The sequence below is a fragment of the Loxodonta africana genome, chromosome 10 (genome assembly GCF_030014295.1).
Source record: "Loxodonta africana isolate mLoxAfr1 chromosome 10, mLoxAfr1.hap2, whole genome shotgun sequence".
Classification (NCBI taxonomy): domain Eukaryota; kingdom Metazoa; phylum Chordata; class Mammalia; order Proboscidea; family Elephantidae; genus Loxodonta; species Loxodonta africana.
Window position 1 is genome coordinate 13,242,960 of NC_087351.1, and position 14,717 is coordinate 13,257,676.

Here is a 14,717-nt window from a genome sequence, read left to right on the forward strand (position 1 = left end):
AAACACACACAAACACCATTGCCGGCATCGAGTCGATTCCGATTCGTAGCGACCCTATAGGACAGAGTAGAATTGCCCCACAGGGTTTCCAAGGAGCGGCTGATGGATTCAAACTGCTGACCTTTATGGTTGGCAGCCAAGCTCTTAACCACTGCACCACCAGGGCTCCATTCCTCGAGCAGTGCCTGGTATATGAGGTGCTCAAGAAACAAAACGTGAACCCTCCAGAGAACTGCCCCTGCCTGTCTCTCTAGCCTTGTTACACACCACTCTTCCCTTTGCTTTCCTTTCTCCAGCTTAAAGAAACATATATATTTTCACTTCTTCAGGTGTGCTCCTTTCTATCTCAAGGTCTTTGAAATGCAGTTCCCTCTACTTGGAACAGTCTTTTCCCAGCTTTTTGACTAGCTAATGGGTCCTCAGGGAACCCTGGTGGTGTAGTGGTTAAGTGTTACAGCTGCTAACCAAAGGGTCGGCAGTTCGAAATCTGCCAGGCACTCCCTGGAAACTCTATGGGGCACTTCTACTCTGTCCAATAGGGTCGCTATGAGTCGGAATCGAATAGTGGCACTGGGTTTGGTTTTGGTTTTAATGGGTCCTCATTACAAAAAAAATAACCCAGTGCCGTCGGTCCTCATTAGCTACTCAAAAAGCTGAGAAAAGAATGTCTCCTCAAGAAACCCTGGTGGTGTAGTGGTTAAGAGCTATGGCTGCTAACCAAAAGGTTGGCTGTTCAAATCTACCAGGTGCTCCTTGGAAACCCTATGGGGCAGTTCTACTTATAGGGTCACTACGAGTTGGAATCGACTCGATGGCAATGAGTTTGTTTTTTTGTTTTAATGTGTCCTCATGCTTCAGGTTTCAACTTAACATTATTTTCTTTGGAAGGTATTTCCTGATCCTCACCTTGGTCAAGTTCCTTGTTGTATTCTCCTACAGCGCCCTTTTGTAACACCCTCATGCTTGTAATTACTTGGCCAATGTCTGTCTTTCCCAATAGCCTCTCTGTCTCATGAGAATAGGTTTGGGATTTGTTTTATTCACTGATTCTCCTTTGCTTATTTAGCACAATGCCTGGCACAAAGCAGACACTCAGAAAGTACCTGTTTTATGAATGGATACATACATGAATGCATAAATGAATGAAAATATCAATAGGATGAGAAGGAGAGCAAAAGAAATAGGTGGACCCATTTATATGCACTAGAACATTTAATGAGTACCCCACCTGTAGTAGAAGAAGGGAGGAATAGAACTCATTATACACCACGTCATGATGATGACGGTGAAGAAGATAATAAAGATAAACTATTCAATCTAGATTACCTGAGAGGTGTCAACTGATGCACTATCCTCATTTTCTTTGGTAGCTCTGTTTTGAAATAAAGAAAGTCATTTCACTCCTGGCAAGACTGACACAGTTTTGTTCACTGACAAAGATTTTCATCTCCAATTTTGAGATCCCATAAATTTATATCTTTTAACTTATTAAAAATAACATTGTATACGCAAGTATATAGAGACCAGAGTTTATCAGTGGTTACCAGCGGAAGGCAGAAGTAGGGGGGAAAGGAGAACTCAATGCTGAGAAGACGCTGAGCTTCCATTAAGGGTGAGAGGAAAATGTGGATGAGGGTGGCTGGTGGCTGGACACCACGATGAACACAACTGATGTCATGAACTGTACACGTGAAGAACGTGGAAACAGCCAATGTTCTGTTACAAATATCTTTATCATACACGCATAAAAAAAGAATGTGTTTATGGACACACACACACAAAACAACATTGTTGTAAAAATAAAAATTAAAGTCTATAAATTTGAACATCGATAGCTAAAACTTATCCAATATTATAAAAAGCTTGATTTCTTATAAAAATGAAAACTTATTTCAAAATTTTGTTACGTGTTTAAAAAATACCTTTATTGTTTTATTATAAACGTAGTATGTGCTCGTAATATTTCAACAAAACATAAGTAAACAAGGTAGAACACAGCCCCCTCCTCAGCGTTACACCAGTACACACTGACACACTGTGCTGTCCTCTAACGTGGCTGTGACAATGTATACTACCACCACAGTCGTATTTGAGTGCCCATTTCCCCTCTGGACTTTATCAATCTTTTTTTTTTTTCCTGACTTTCGGGTGAAAGTTTACACAATAAGTTAGGTTCCCATTTGGCAATTTCCACACAAATTGTTCAGTGACATTAGTTACATTTATCACAGTGTTATCAGCATTCTCTTTCTGTATGTTCTCTTTCCAGTGCTCTAGTTTCCCTGCCCCCTTATCTTCTCATCTTTGCTTTTGAGAACCTGTTGACTTTTTGGTCTCATACTGGTGGTTTCTTAAGTAGGGAACCGATCTTATGGGTGATATCCTTTATTTTGTGTGCCACTCTGCTATTTCTCTAAAAGGTGATCTCAGGGAATAGGCTTGGTTCTAGGTTTAGGGTGTCTTAGGGCGATGGTCTCAGGGGGTCTTCTGTTCTCTACTGTTGAGGTTTTTCTGGCTTCTTTTTTTTTTAATAAGAATTTGAGCTCTGCTCCATGTTCTTCTTCCATTCTATCCAGGACTAACTATTGTGGCCTCAGTCAGAACAGTCAGTGGTGGTAGCTGGGCACCATCTAGTTCTTCTGGTCTCAGGATAAATGAGGTTGTGGTTCTTATAGACTTGTTTCTTCTCTGTGCTTTTGGTTTCAAGACCCCAAACACTACTCATTTCACTAGGATGCAGATTATGATTTTTGTGCAGTGTTATGCCAATTGATTGAGTTGTCCCATGAGACTATGATCCTAAGGCTTCGAACCCAGAAAACCAAAGTTGGAAGGTATATGGTTATGTCTGAGGAGTATTTGTATTTGTGTCCTCAATGAATATATGTGCCTGCACCCACATATTTGCATCTTCATATACCTATAGATACTTCTATCTGTTCTCACATGCACGTCTGTACTACCTGTATTTCAGTTTGCCTACACCCATCCATGTGTGCTCAAATGCTCGTTATTACTTTGGTTATGCTGTGCTCACTACATCCATACCCATCACCAAAAAATACCAGTTTCTACTATATAAAGCTTCCCGCCCCCCGCCCCCCACTTCCAGGTAACCACCAACAAACATTGGTTTCTCTATATTTATCTATTCTTGTCTTCCCATGAAAGAGGAATCATACAATGCTTGTCCTTATGTGCTTGACTTATTTCACTAAGCCCTCCAGGTCCATTCATGTTATGTTTCGTGGACTCATCATTGTTCTTTATGGTTGCACAGTATTGCATTGTATGTAGGTACTACATTTTGTTTATGCATTCATCTGCTGATGGACACTTCAGTTGTTTCCATTTGTTATTATGAATAAAGCAGCAATGAACATAGGTGTGCACATATTTGTTTGTGTCATTATTTTTTGGACTCTAGGGTATACACCTAGCGGTGGGATTGCTGGATTATAGGGTAGTTCTATTTCTAATCTTTTGAGAAAGCGTCATACTGCTTTTTATAGTGATTGTAACATTTTATAGCCCCACCAGCAATGAATAAGGGTTCTAATCTCCCCACATCTTCGCCAACATTTGTTGTAAATTTGTTTTTTTAAACAGGGCCATTTTATCTAGGTTAAGATAGTATCTCATTGTAGTTTTGATTTGCATCTCTCTAATGGTTAATGATCATGAACATATTTTCATATGTTTGTTGGCTGTTTGGATGTCCTCTTTGTCCTCAAAGGTCCTGTTTATGTCTTTTGCCCATTTTGTGATTGGGTTGTTTGTTTTTCTGTTGTTGAGTTGTTGTAGTTTTCTATGGATTTTAGAGATTAGATCTTTATTGGATAAATTGTTTTCAAAGATTTTTTCCCAGTCTGTAGGATGTCTATTTAATCTTTTAATAAAGTCTTTTGATGAGCATAAAAAAAAATGAACCCACTGCCGTCAAGTCAATTCGGGTTCATAGCAACTCCATAGAACAGGGTAGAGCTGCCCCACAGGGATTCCAAGGAGCGCCTGGTAGATTCGAATTGCTGACCTTTTGGTCAGCAGCTGTAGCACTTAACCACTATGACAGCGGTGTTTCATTTGATGAGCACAGGTTTTTAATTTTTAAGAGGCCTCATTATCTGTTTTGTCTTCTATATGTGCATGTGTTGAAATGTTTGTTATCTTATTTTTACAAAAGACTAGGTCTCTTAATTTTCTTCCTATGTTGTCTTCCAGGAATTTTATGGTTTTAAATTTAACATTGCGGTTTTTGATCCATTTTCAGGTAGTTTTTGTGTATGGTGTGAGGTATGGGTCCTGTTTCATTTTTCTGCAGGTGGATATCCAGTTTTGCCAACACCATTTCTGCCCCACTGAATGGACTTTGACCCCTTGTCGAAAATCCATAGATGGCTGGGTTTAATTCTGGGTTCTCAATTCTATTCCACTGGTCTATGTGTCCATCACTGAACCAGTACTAGGCCACTTTGATTATGGTGGCTGTATAGTATGTTTTCACACCAGGCAGTGTGAGATCTCCTGCTTTGTTCTTTTTCTTCAATATTCTTTCGACTAATCAAGGTTTCTTTCCTTTCCATATGAAGCTGGTCAACAGCTTTTCCATTTCAGTAAAGACTGCTGTTGGGATTTGTATTGGGATTGTACTGAATTTGTGGATTGCTTTAGGTAGGATTGACAATTTCATTATATTAAGTTTTCCAATCCATGGATGGGATGTGTTTCCATTTTTGTAGGTCCCTTTTAGTTTTCTGTAGTAGTGTTTTTAATAATTTTCATTGCATACATCTTTTATGTCCCTGGTCAGGTTAATTCCTTGGTATTTTATCGATGTGGGGGCTATTGTAAATGGTATTGTTTTCTTCATTTCTTTTTCAGAGTAGTTTTTGTTAGTATAGAAGAACCCAAATGATTTTTTGTGTGTTGATCTTGTACCCTGCAACGTTGCTAAATTCTTCTATTAGTTCCAGCAGCTTCCTTGTGGAACTTTTAGGGTCTTCTATATATAGGATCATGTCATCTGCAAACAGATAGTTTTTCTTCTGCGTTTCTGATTTGGATACTTTTTATCTCTCCTTCTTGCCTTACTGCTCTGGCGAGGACTTCCAGTACAATGCTGAGTAAGAGCAGTGATAATGGGCATCCTTGGAAACCCTACAGGGCAGTTCTAATGTGTACTATAGGGTCACTATGAGTTGGAATCAACTGAACAGTGATACGTTTGGGTTTTTTTTTTTGGTTTAATGGGCATCCTTGTTTCATTCATTCTCTGAGCCTTTCTCTGCTGAGTATAACGTTAGCTGTTGGTTTTGCATATATGCCCTTAATTATATTTGAGAAATTTCCCTTCTATTCCCATTTTGCTGAGAGTTTTTATCAGGAACCAAAAACAGCCAAACTCACTGCCATCAAGTTGATTCTGACTCATAGCACCTTACAGGACAGAACAGAACTGCTCCAAAGCGGTGCTAAATTTTATCAAATGTCTTTTTTGCATCAATTGATATGATCATATGGTTCTCTTCCTTTGCTTTATTTATGTGGTGGATTACAGTGATTGATTTTCTAATGTTGAACTGCCCTTGTAATCCTAGGATGAATCCTACTTGATCATGATGTATGATTTTTTTTTTGATATGGTGCTGAAGTCTGTTGGCTAGAATTTTGTTGAAAAGGAATACTAAAATATTGCATGATAACAAAACTTTTAAAGTCATAGATAAAATACTTATCAACAAAAGGTAAATGGCTACGTATAAAGATTTCCAAGTGATTCTGAAAGACATTTGAATCAATTTCAGTACTTACCAACGAAATATGGGTCTTCTTGATTAATCTTTGTAATGAATAAACATAGTCTTATGGAGATTAAGTATTTAAATGTTAAAAAAAAATCTCTAGAAGAAATCACATAATAGTATAAATACATATATATATCAAAGAAAGGAAGACTTTTTAAGTATGACTCAACCTTGAAAAGACAGGAAAAAAAGATGATAAAATCAGCCACACAAAAATAATAAAGTTCTACATGGCAAAATCTACCATAAACAAAATTAAAAAAACTCAAAAAGCAAAGGACAGATTTGCAACTCATCACTGACCAAAGGCTGGCTTCCCCAAGAGCTCTGACAAATCAATTAAGTAAAGACCAACAACTCAGTAGAAAAGTAGGCAAAGGATATGAAAAGATAGTTTACAGAAAGTTGACAACAACAAAATAAAGAGTAGCTGCTGAGGCTGCTTCTGTGCAACCAAACACCTCCTGGGATTTGGTTTGGAGGTTAGGGTCATGGATTCATAGGACATCCCAGTTAATTGGCCTATTAATGCATTTAGTGCCTCTGTTCTATCTCCTTGTTTGTTGCATAGTGCCCGGGTCTGAAAAGCTTACAAATGGACGTTCAAGGTATGATTGGTCTCCATTTGCCTGGAGCAACAGAGGAAGAATAGGAGGAGGATATGAAATGTGTGTCTAATTGCCTCCATGAATAAGTGCCTCCTTTGCCATGACATGAGAAGAACTGGATGGTGCCTGGCTACCATTGCTGAACATTTTGATCAAAGATTCTATGGAAGAATCCAGATCACAAGGGAGAAATGCAGAACAGAACTTCAAATTCTCATGGACTCCAGAATTTCTGGAGCCTTGGAGGCTGAATGAACCTCTGCAACTACTGCCTTGGGATGCTCTTTAAAACTTAAACCAAAAATATCCCCTGAAGTCTACTTAAAATCAAACAATAGTTCAGCATAATTAGTGAAGAATGTCTGCCTTGAGCATTGTGTTCTTTTAACATCTATCTATATGGGATCAAACTGACAACAGCAACTTGAAAGATTAGATAGGAACCTTAGGGGGCAGTAAGTTTTTGTTAATGGGGGAGGAAAAACTCAGAAAAAAAAGGACAATGATTACAACTCAAAGACTGGAATCTATGTCACTGAATTGTACATATAGAAAATTTTGAATTGGTGTATGTTCTCCTGTGTATATTCTTTAACAAAAAAATTAAATTAAAAAAAAGAAAAAGTTCAGAAAAATAGGTTTTAAACATCTGAAAACATCCTCAACCTTATTCGTAATAAGAGAAATGCATTTGAAAACCTCATTGAAATATCATTTTTCACCTAACAGACTGGCAAACATCAAGAAGTCTGGTAATATACTGTATGGATATAGAAAAACTGGTATCACTGATTACTTTCAGGCACGGGAACTGGGTAGCTAACAGAGTGCTAACACTATGCAAGTAGTGCCTATTCCATTAAAAAAGAACAGTAAAAATAAAAATTAAAAGGACCCAACTTAGAGATCATCTCTAGAACAAAACAACGCGACTTACTTTATATTGGTGGTGGGAAGATAAACTAGTACAACCTCTCTGAGAAGCAATTTGACAACATTTATCAGAATTACAAATGCACAAACCACGTGATCAGCAAGTGTACATCTATGACTCTAGCCTACGTGTACACTTGCATGCAAAGTGACATATATACACGGTTATTCACTGGCATAATTAGCTGTAAAACAGGATTAGAAACAACTTTAAAGTCCATCAATAGGGAAACTTAGTAAGTGAATCATGCTGCAATCACACAAGAGAAATTATGTGGCTGGTTTAAAAAACTGGGAACCATCATATTGTTAAAGGAAAAAAGCAAAATGCAGAATAATGGCAAAAGTGGTGCTGTTTGTGTCTGGAAAGGAAAAGACAGTACATATGTCTCATTTACTGTATAGGCATAAATAATCTCCTGAAGGATACATAAGAAACTGGCAACGCTGATTACTTTCAGGGATGGGAGCTGGGTGGCTGAGGGAAAAGCTGAGGGAGGCTTTTCACTGTATACCTCTTTGTATCATGTGTAAGTACTGCCTATCCAAAAAGAAAGAAAGAAAAAAAAAGGTAAAAATAAAAGGATCCAACTTGGATATCACTTCTAAAACAAAACAAAGCAAAAATAATACGGGTTTATCAAAACAAAAAAAATGCTTTAAAGAACATGGGTATTGGGTACAGACATATATGTTAAACTGTTATTAGTATTTTTCATTGAAAAAAGTACTCAAAGAATATTCATTAGGTACTAACAGAGTAGGTGGTGGGATTATGGGTATTTCAGGTGTTCTTTTTTCTTATCAATATGTTCTAATTTGCCTACAATGAACATATACTACTTTTGAGATAGGAAAATCAAATATTTGTAATTAAGATTTAAAAATTGAAGTAAGTTGAAACTCAGAAAAAAAAGTCACCATATGGGAATATACTGGAGCCCCGGTGGCACAGTGGTTAAGAGCTATGGCTGCAGACCAAAAGGTCAGCAGTTCAAATCCACCAGCCACTCCTTGGAAGCCCTATGGGGGCAGTTCTACTCTGTCCTATTGGGTCCCTATTAGTTGGAAACGACTCTAAGGCAATGGGTTTATACGGGAATATAGGGAATGTTGACTGCTTTCTGCAAATGATATAATGTTTTCACTACTATGATAAAAATTTAAAGAGCCATAGACTGGAAGATTTAAAAACAATATTAACAAAAATGGAAGAAGAGCCTCCCCTCACCACCACCTCCCAATTCATGTGACTTCACCCTCGTCACACACACACACAGATTTGATCAAGTGGTTGATCGCTGGAAATTGCCGGACAACTATGTATTCATGTTACTATAAAGGAGTAAAGTGAAACTCTGAGGACATTTCAGTTCACATTAACATTTGTCAACAGTATTTTTTGGAGGGGTGTGGAGGTTAGAGGATTCCATTCATCAAACACACAAGAAGTGTTAGGAGTGTCACCTTCACAAAAGCTCAGGAACCATTAGTTGTCATCAAGCCTGCATTCACCTGCACAGGCTAAAAGATGAAATTTCTCTGAACAATACTCTGGCAAATAAACAAACCAACTTTCTATCATGAGTATGATAAAACCAATCAGGTTTTCTTAAGTTCTTTATGTATCGAGCAATATGCACAAATACCTTTGTTTGGGAGGAATCTGTAAATGCTCAAAGTATAATTGACCCAGGGAGTTTATGCTCATCACAATGTCTTCTTCAGACACCAAGTCTACCCTGAATGGGTCTGCAGTGACATGAAACTTCAGGTCTCCTTTCCCATCTGCCAACACCAGACTGCCTTTATCCCCTGAGCATGAAATCAACCTAGAAAACAAAGCAGAAAGACAAAAGAAAAATAAATGGCTAAAGATGATCTACGTCTATAAGATTACAGCCACTGGAAACCCTATGGAGTTCAGTTTTACTCTGACAGACATGGGGCCATGAGTCAGAATCAACTCAATGGCAACGGATTTGGTTTTTTGGTTATAGGTTTACACAGCTTGAGATTCTCAACTCAAGTAATTATTAGTAAATCGAAATTCATGTGACATAGCATATATCAAGCAGGAGGGAGCTGTCACCAAGAACATGGGCTTTGTTGTCAGGGAGTCTGGATTGAACACAGCTCTACCACGCACGAGGTGTGTAACTTTAGACATGTTAACCAACCTCTCTGGGTTTCAGTTTCCTTATCTGTAAAGTGGAGATAATAGAAGGAAAAACAAATAGAGTTTGTTGAAAGAATTAAATGAGATCACATATGTAAAGCACTTGCACAGTGCCTGGCGCAAGATGAGCACTTAAGAAACGTTAGCTATTACCATCATCAATAACTCCGTCTGGATAGTCTAGTGATACTTTGATGCATAGGATCTAAACATTTTTGTTTTTCCTTCTCATTCTAACCACATACTCAGAAATTGAGGAAATAAGACAGATTGGGTTATTGACTTACTGGATCCACAGTGAGATGGAATCAGGCCAAGCTTGAATTTATCTATTTATCGCCTTACTCCCATCAGGCCGATTTGGCAGGAGGACAGTTATGATGTTTTGGATCCCCATGGATTATGTTAGCTCAGAGCTGCCACTGAAAATCCCTGAAAGGTCCAGATATTTCCCTTTCTGCAGGGCATAGCTACCCTGGTAAGTGGTCATAGGCCACTTTAGAGAAAGAAGGAATAATTTATTGTCTTATTATGTCCTTGCAGAGTCCTTTTCCGTGGATCCCAGAGCTCCCCTTCAGGCAAGAAGTTGGAATCTGGAAACTAACTCTGTCTGGAGTTGGTTGAGAGGCTGTGTCTCACTGTTCACCAAACCTAGAAAGAGTTCCTTTGGTTATTCCATCAAATGAGATCTTAGTCCATCTATTTCAGTCCAATGGACCCCATGATAAATTGTCTACTTTGTTGAGGATTAAAGCATTTTGAGTACCACGGAGGCCATCCTGCGTATTATGAAACCATGTTCACATTACCTCTGACAATTAAATGCTGCTACTTGGCTTCTGCCATCTGGAATCTCATCTGCTCCACCGAAATTGGCTGTATACCCACTGCCATCAGGGAGACTATTTTAATGGCATAATTTCACACCATTACCCCAGCCTACAGAGGGCAACCACTACAATACTTTTGAAGAGTAGTCTTCACCAATGTATTTTTCAATGAAGGGAGTATCTTCTGGGTCCCTTTGGGGGAGAGAATTAGGCGACAGATGAACTGATTGCATATGATAAACCCACTTCAACATGTCTACCTTTCTAAGTCTACGGATTCCTTATTCTACACTGTGCGAAGGAATGTCTAGTGTCTCAGTTTCATTCAGCACAGTCCATAGCTGAGTCCAGATTACAGTTAACCAACTAGACAAACAATAAGAACCACTCCTAGCTGTTCAAGCTAGCATACTGAATCTATATTCTTGGGTACATGCACCCATGTCAATAAATTTAGCCCAATAGAAAATTAGTCCCTCCTCCTGGTCTTTTTCTGGTCTGGAAAAAAATTTTTTTTTCCAGTTCTGGTCTAGTAATCCCTCAGAAACCACTCCCATGCATAGTTTCCAGGTTTCTGCCAATATAAAATCTTATAATTCTTTGAGATTTCTCCTCCTGGTTTTGATTGTAATTTGATCCCTGGGCAGGCTGGGATCTGACTCTGATAGTAAGATGGTTGGGGTAAGGCACAAGGAGCACTGGAATTCCTTGCAAGGTATACCTTTGGAAAAGGTCAATATAGGGTTTCCATGCAAAACAAGATCAGCCTTAGCAGACAGAAAAAAAAAAGCTAATTCTGCTGGATTAGGAGGCTCAGTGGAATTTGTTTGTTTGTTTGTTTGTTTTAATAATGAGAGTATAAACAACAAAACAAACATCAATTCAACAATTTTTCCACATACAATTCAGTGACACTGAATATATTCTCTGAGTTGTGCAACCATTTTCCCTATCATTTTTAAAATATTCCTCCATGGAGTTTTGAGGCCTGGATACTTGGAGTTACCCAAGTCTTCTGAAATGCTGCCATTCAATTTTGAGAGGTTCTATCTTTTTCCAGTTAATGCCCTGAACTCACAGACTTGATAGGGCTGTGAATTCAACTTAAAGTCTAATTCAACAACCTGCAGTATCAAACTCGGTATCGACTTTCAACTATGAGAGATATGACAGACTTTTAGGATCGTCATAGAACTTATTAGTACCCTGACAATGCATTGAGCTAAGAATGCAATGCCCTGAGACTGCTTTTTCTTTTTTTTTTTTTTTCCTTTAAGCTCTTTAGTGAAGTTAGTAACAGTCAGTTCACCAGAGTTTGGAATTCTGTATGTTTATCCTAATGTACTAGGGCATCACCACTTGGTCTGCCAGGGTGATTTCTCTAGGCACTTTATTACAGAAGTCCCTTGGCACAGCGTAGAATAAAAAATCCTTACACTTAGAAAGATAGAGATGTTGAAGTGGATACTTTAAATAACTTTTGCCACTGAATGCCAGGGTCTGTGACCAGTATCCCAAACTCTGATGGTAACCAAGTCCTCACTGCCTTCAAAACCAACTGGGTCAGCTAACCAATTTCATTCCCATCCTTGAGGGTCTGTTTCTTATACCCGCTCTAATACCAACTACTATATCAATCAAGGCCCAATTGTAGATAACAGAAAAAAGCCTAGATAGTCTAAGCAGAAAATGAATGACTTAATATAGGGAAAATTCGGAGCTTATGAAATCATGGGAAGGGTTGGAATAGCCGATTCCTGGCTGGGCATCTAGTAAGAAGTCCTACAGCAATACTCAGGGCACACTAACCAGTAAGCAAGGTATGCATGGGCTTACTTGTGCTTACTTACTAATCTGTAGTGCACGATTTCACGTGGGTTTCAATGTGGTGAAACTCACATGAAATAGTGCACTACAGATTAGTAAGTAAGCACAAGTAAGCCCGTGTGTACCTTGCTTATTGGGTAATCCATCCCTGGCAATACTGCATAACTTCTGCATAACAGAACTTCTATCTCCACTCGAATCAGGAGGTTGGTAATCAGAAGTCACTGTGGCAGCTGCTGGGCTTCAGGATCACGCATCCTTAGCTGTCATTTGGGGATCAGGAAACTACTGCCCCAACTATTGGCTCCAGAGCTACTCTACTGTTATTAGATCCGTGCTAGAAAAATGCGTAACTGAGTTCCGAAACCAAGATTGCTCTAGGAAAACTGTACTCTAATAAATTTGAAAACCTAGAAGAAATGGATGAATTCCTAGAAACATACTACCTACCTAAACTAACACAAACAGAGGTAGAACAACTAAACAGACCCATAACAAAAAAACAGATTGAAAAGGTAATCAAAAAACTCCCAACAAAAAAAAGCTCTGATCTGGGCAACTTCACTGCAGAGTTCTAACAAACTTTCAGGGAAGAGTTAACACCACTACTACTACAGGTATTTTAGAGCATAGAAAAGGACAGAATACTACCAAACTCATTCTTTGAAGCCACCATATCCCTGATACCAAAACCAGGTAAAGATACCACAAGAAAAAAAAAATTACAGACCTATATCCCACGTGAACGTAGATGCAAAAATCCTCAACAAAATTCTAGCCAATAGAATTCAACAACGTATCAAAAAAATAATTCACCATGACCAAATGGGATTCATACCAGGTATGCAGGGATGGTTCAACATTAGAAAAACAATTAATGTAATACACCACATAAATAAAACAAAAGACAAGAATCACATGATTTTATCAATTGATGCATAAAAGGCATTTGACGAAGTTCGACACCCATTCATGACAAAAACTCTCAGCAAAATAGGAATAGAAGGAAAATTCCTCAACATAATAAAGGGCATTTATACAAAGCCTGGTGGTGTAGTGGTTAAGTGCTACGGCTGCTAAGCAAAGGGTCAGCAGTTCGAATCCGCCAGGTGCTCCTTGGAAACTCTATGGGGCAGTTCTATTCTGTCCTATAGGGTCGCTATGAGTCGGAATTGACTCAACGGCACTGGGTTTGGTTTTTGGTTTTCGTATACAAAGCCAACAGCCAACATCACCCTAAATGCAGAGAGCCTGAAAGCATTCTCACTGAGATCGGGAACCAGACAAGGATGCCCTTTATCAACACTCTTATTCAATACCGTGTTGGAGGTCCTAGCTAGAGAAATTAGGCTAGATAAAGAAATAAAGGGCATCCAGACTGGCAAGGAAGAAGTAAAAGTATCTCTATTTGCAGATGACATGATCTTATATACAGAAAACCCTAAGGAATCCTCCAGAAAACTACTGAAACTAATAGAAGAGTTCAGCAGAGTATCGGGATTCAAGCTAAACATACAAAAATCACTTGGATTCCTCTACACCAACAAAAAGAACATCGAAGAGGAAATCACCAAATCAATGCCATTTACAGTAGCCCCCAAGAAGAGAAAATACTTAGGAATAAATCTTACCAGAGATGTAAAAGACTTATACAAAGAAAACTACAGTACATTTCTGCAAGAAACCAAAAGAGACTTACATAAGTGGAAAAACATACCTTGCGCATGGATAGGAAGACTTAACATTATAAAAATGTCTATTCTACCAAAAGTGATCTAAACGTTTAATGCAACTGCAATCCAATTTCCAATGACATTCTTTAATGAGATGGAGAAACAAATCACCAATTTCATATGGAAGGGAAAGAGGCCCTGGATAAATAAGGCATTACTGAAAAAGAAGAACAAAGTAGGAGGCCTTACTTTACCTGATTTTAGAACCTATTATACCGCGACAGTAGTCAAAACAGTCTGGTACTTGGTACAACAACAGACACGTGGATCAATGGAACAGAATTGAGAATCCAGACATAAATCCATCCACATACGAGCAGCTGATATTTGACAAAGGCCCCAAAACAGTTAAGTGAGGAAAAGACAGTCTTTGTAACAAATGGTGCTGGGATAACTGGATATCCACCCACAAAAAAATGAAAAAAGACCCATGCTTCACTCCATGCACAAAAACAAGCTCAAAATGGATCAAAGACCTAAATATTAAATCTAAAATGATAAAGATCATGGAAGAAAAAAATAGAGACAATGTTAGGAGCCCTAATACATGGCATAAACAGTATATAAAACATTATTAAGAATGCAGAAGAAAAACTACACAACTGGGAGCTCCTAAAAATCAAACACCTATGTTCATCCAAAGACTTCACCAAAAGAGTAAAAAGACTACCTACAGACTGGGAAAAAGTTTTTAGCTATGACATTTCTGATCAGCACCTGATCTCTAAAATCTACATGATACTGCAAAAACTCAACTACAAAAAGACAACCCAATTAAAAAATGGGCAAAAGATATGAATGAA

The 14,717-nt window shown here is 38.3% G+C and overlaps 1 protein-coding gene across 4 annotated transcripts in view; it reads right to left on the bottom strand.

Moving 5' to 3' along the window:
- GANC (glucosidase alpha, neutral C) overlaps nt 1–14,717 on the bottom strand; it is a 69,431-nt gene that overhangs the window by 36,560 nt on the left and 18,154 nt on the right. For 2 of the 4 annotated variants that reach the window (XM_023558712.2, XM_023558711.2), the window contains exons 1-2: nt 8,995–9,109; nt 1,327–1,372 (exon numbers count right to left, since the gene is read on the bottom strand). In XM_023558712.2, the coding sequence (XP_023414480.2) occupies nt 1,327–1,358 (32 nt within the window). In that variant the 5' untranslated portion in view covers nt 1,359–1,372; nt 8,995–9,109. Of the gene's footprint in view, nt 1–1,326; nt 1,373–8,994; nt 9,178–14,717 lie in introns of those variants that run through there. The other 2 variants (XM_003418758.4, XM_010598369.3) reach the window with 1 other exon arrangement.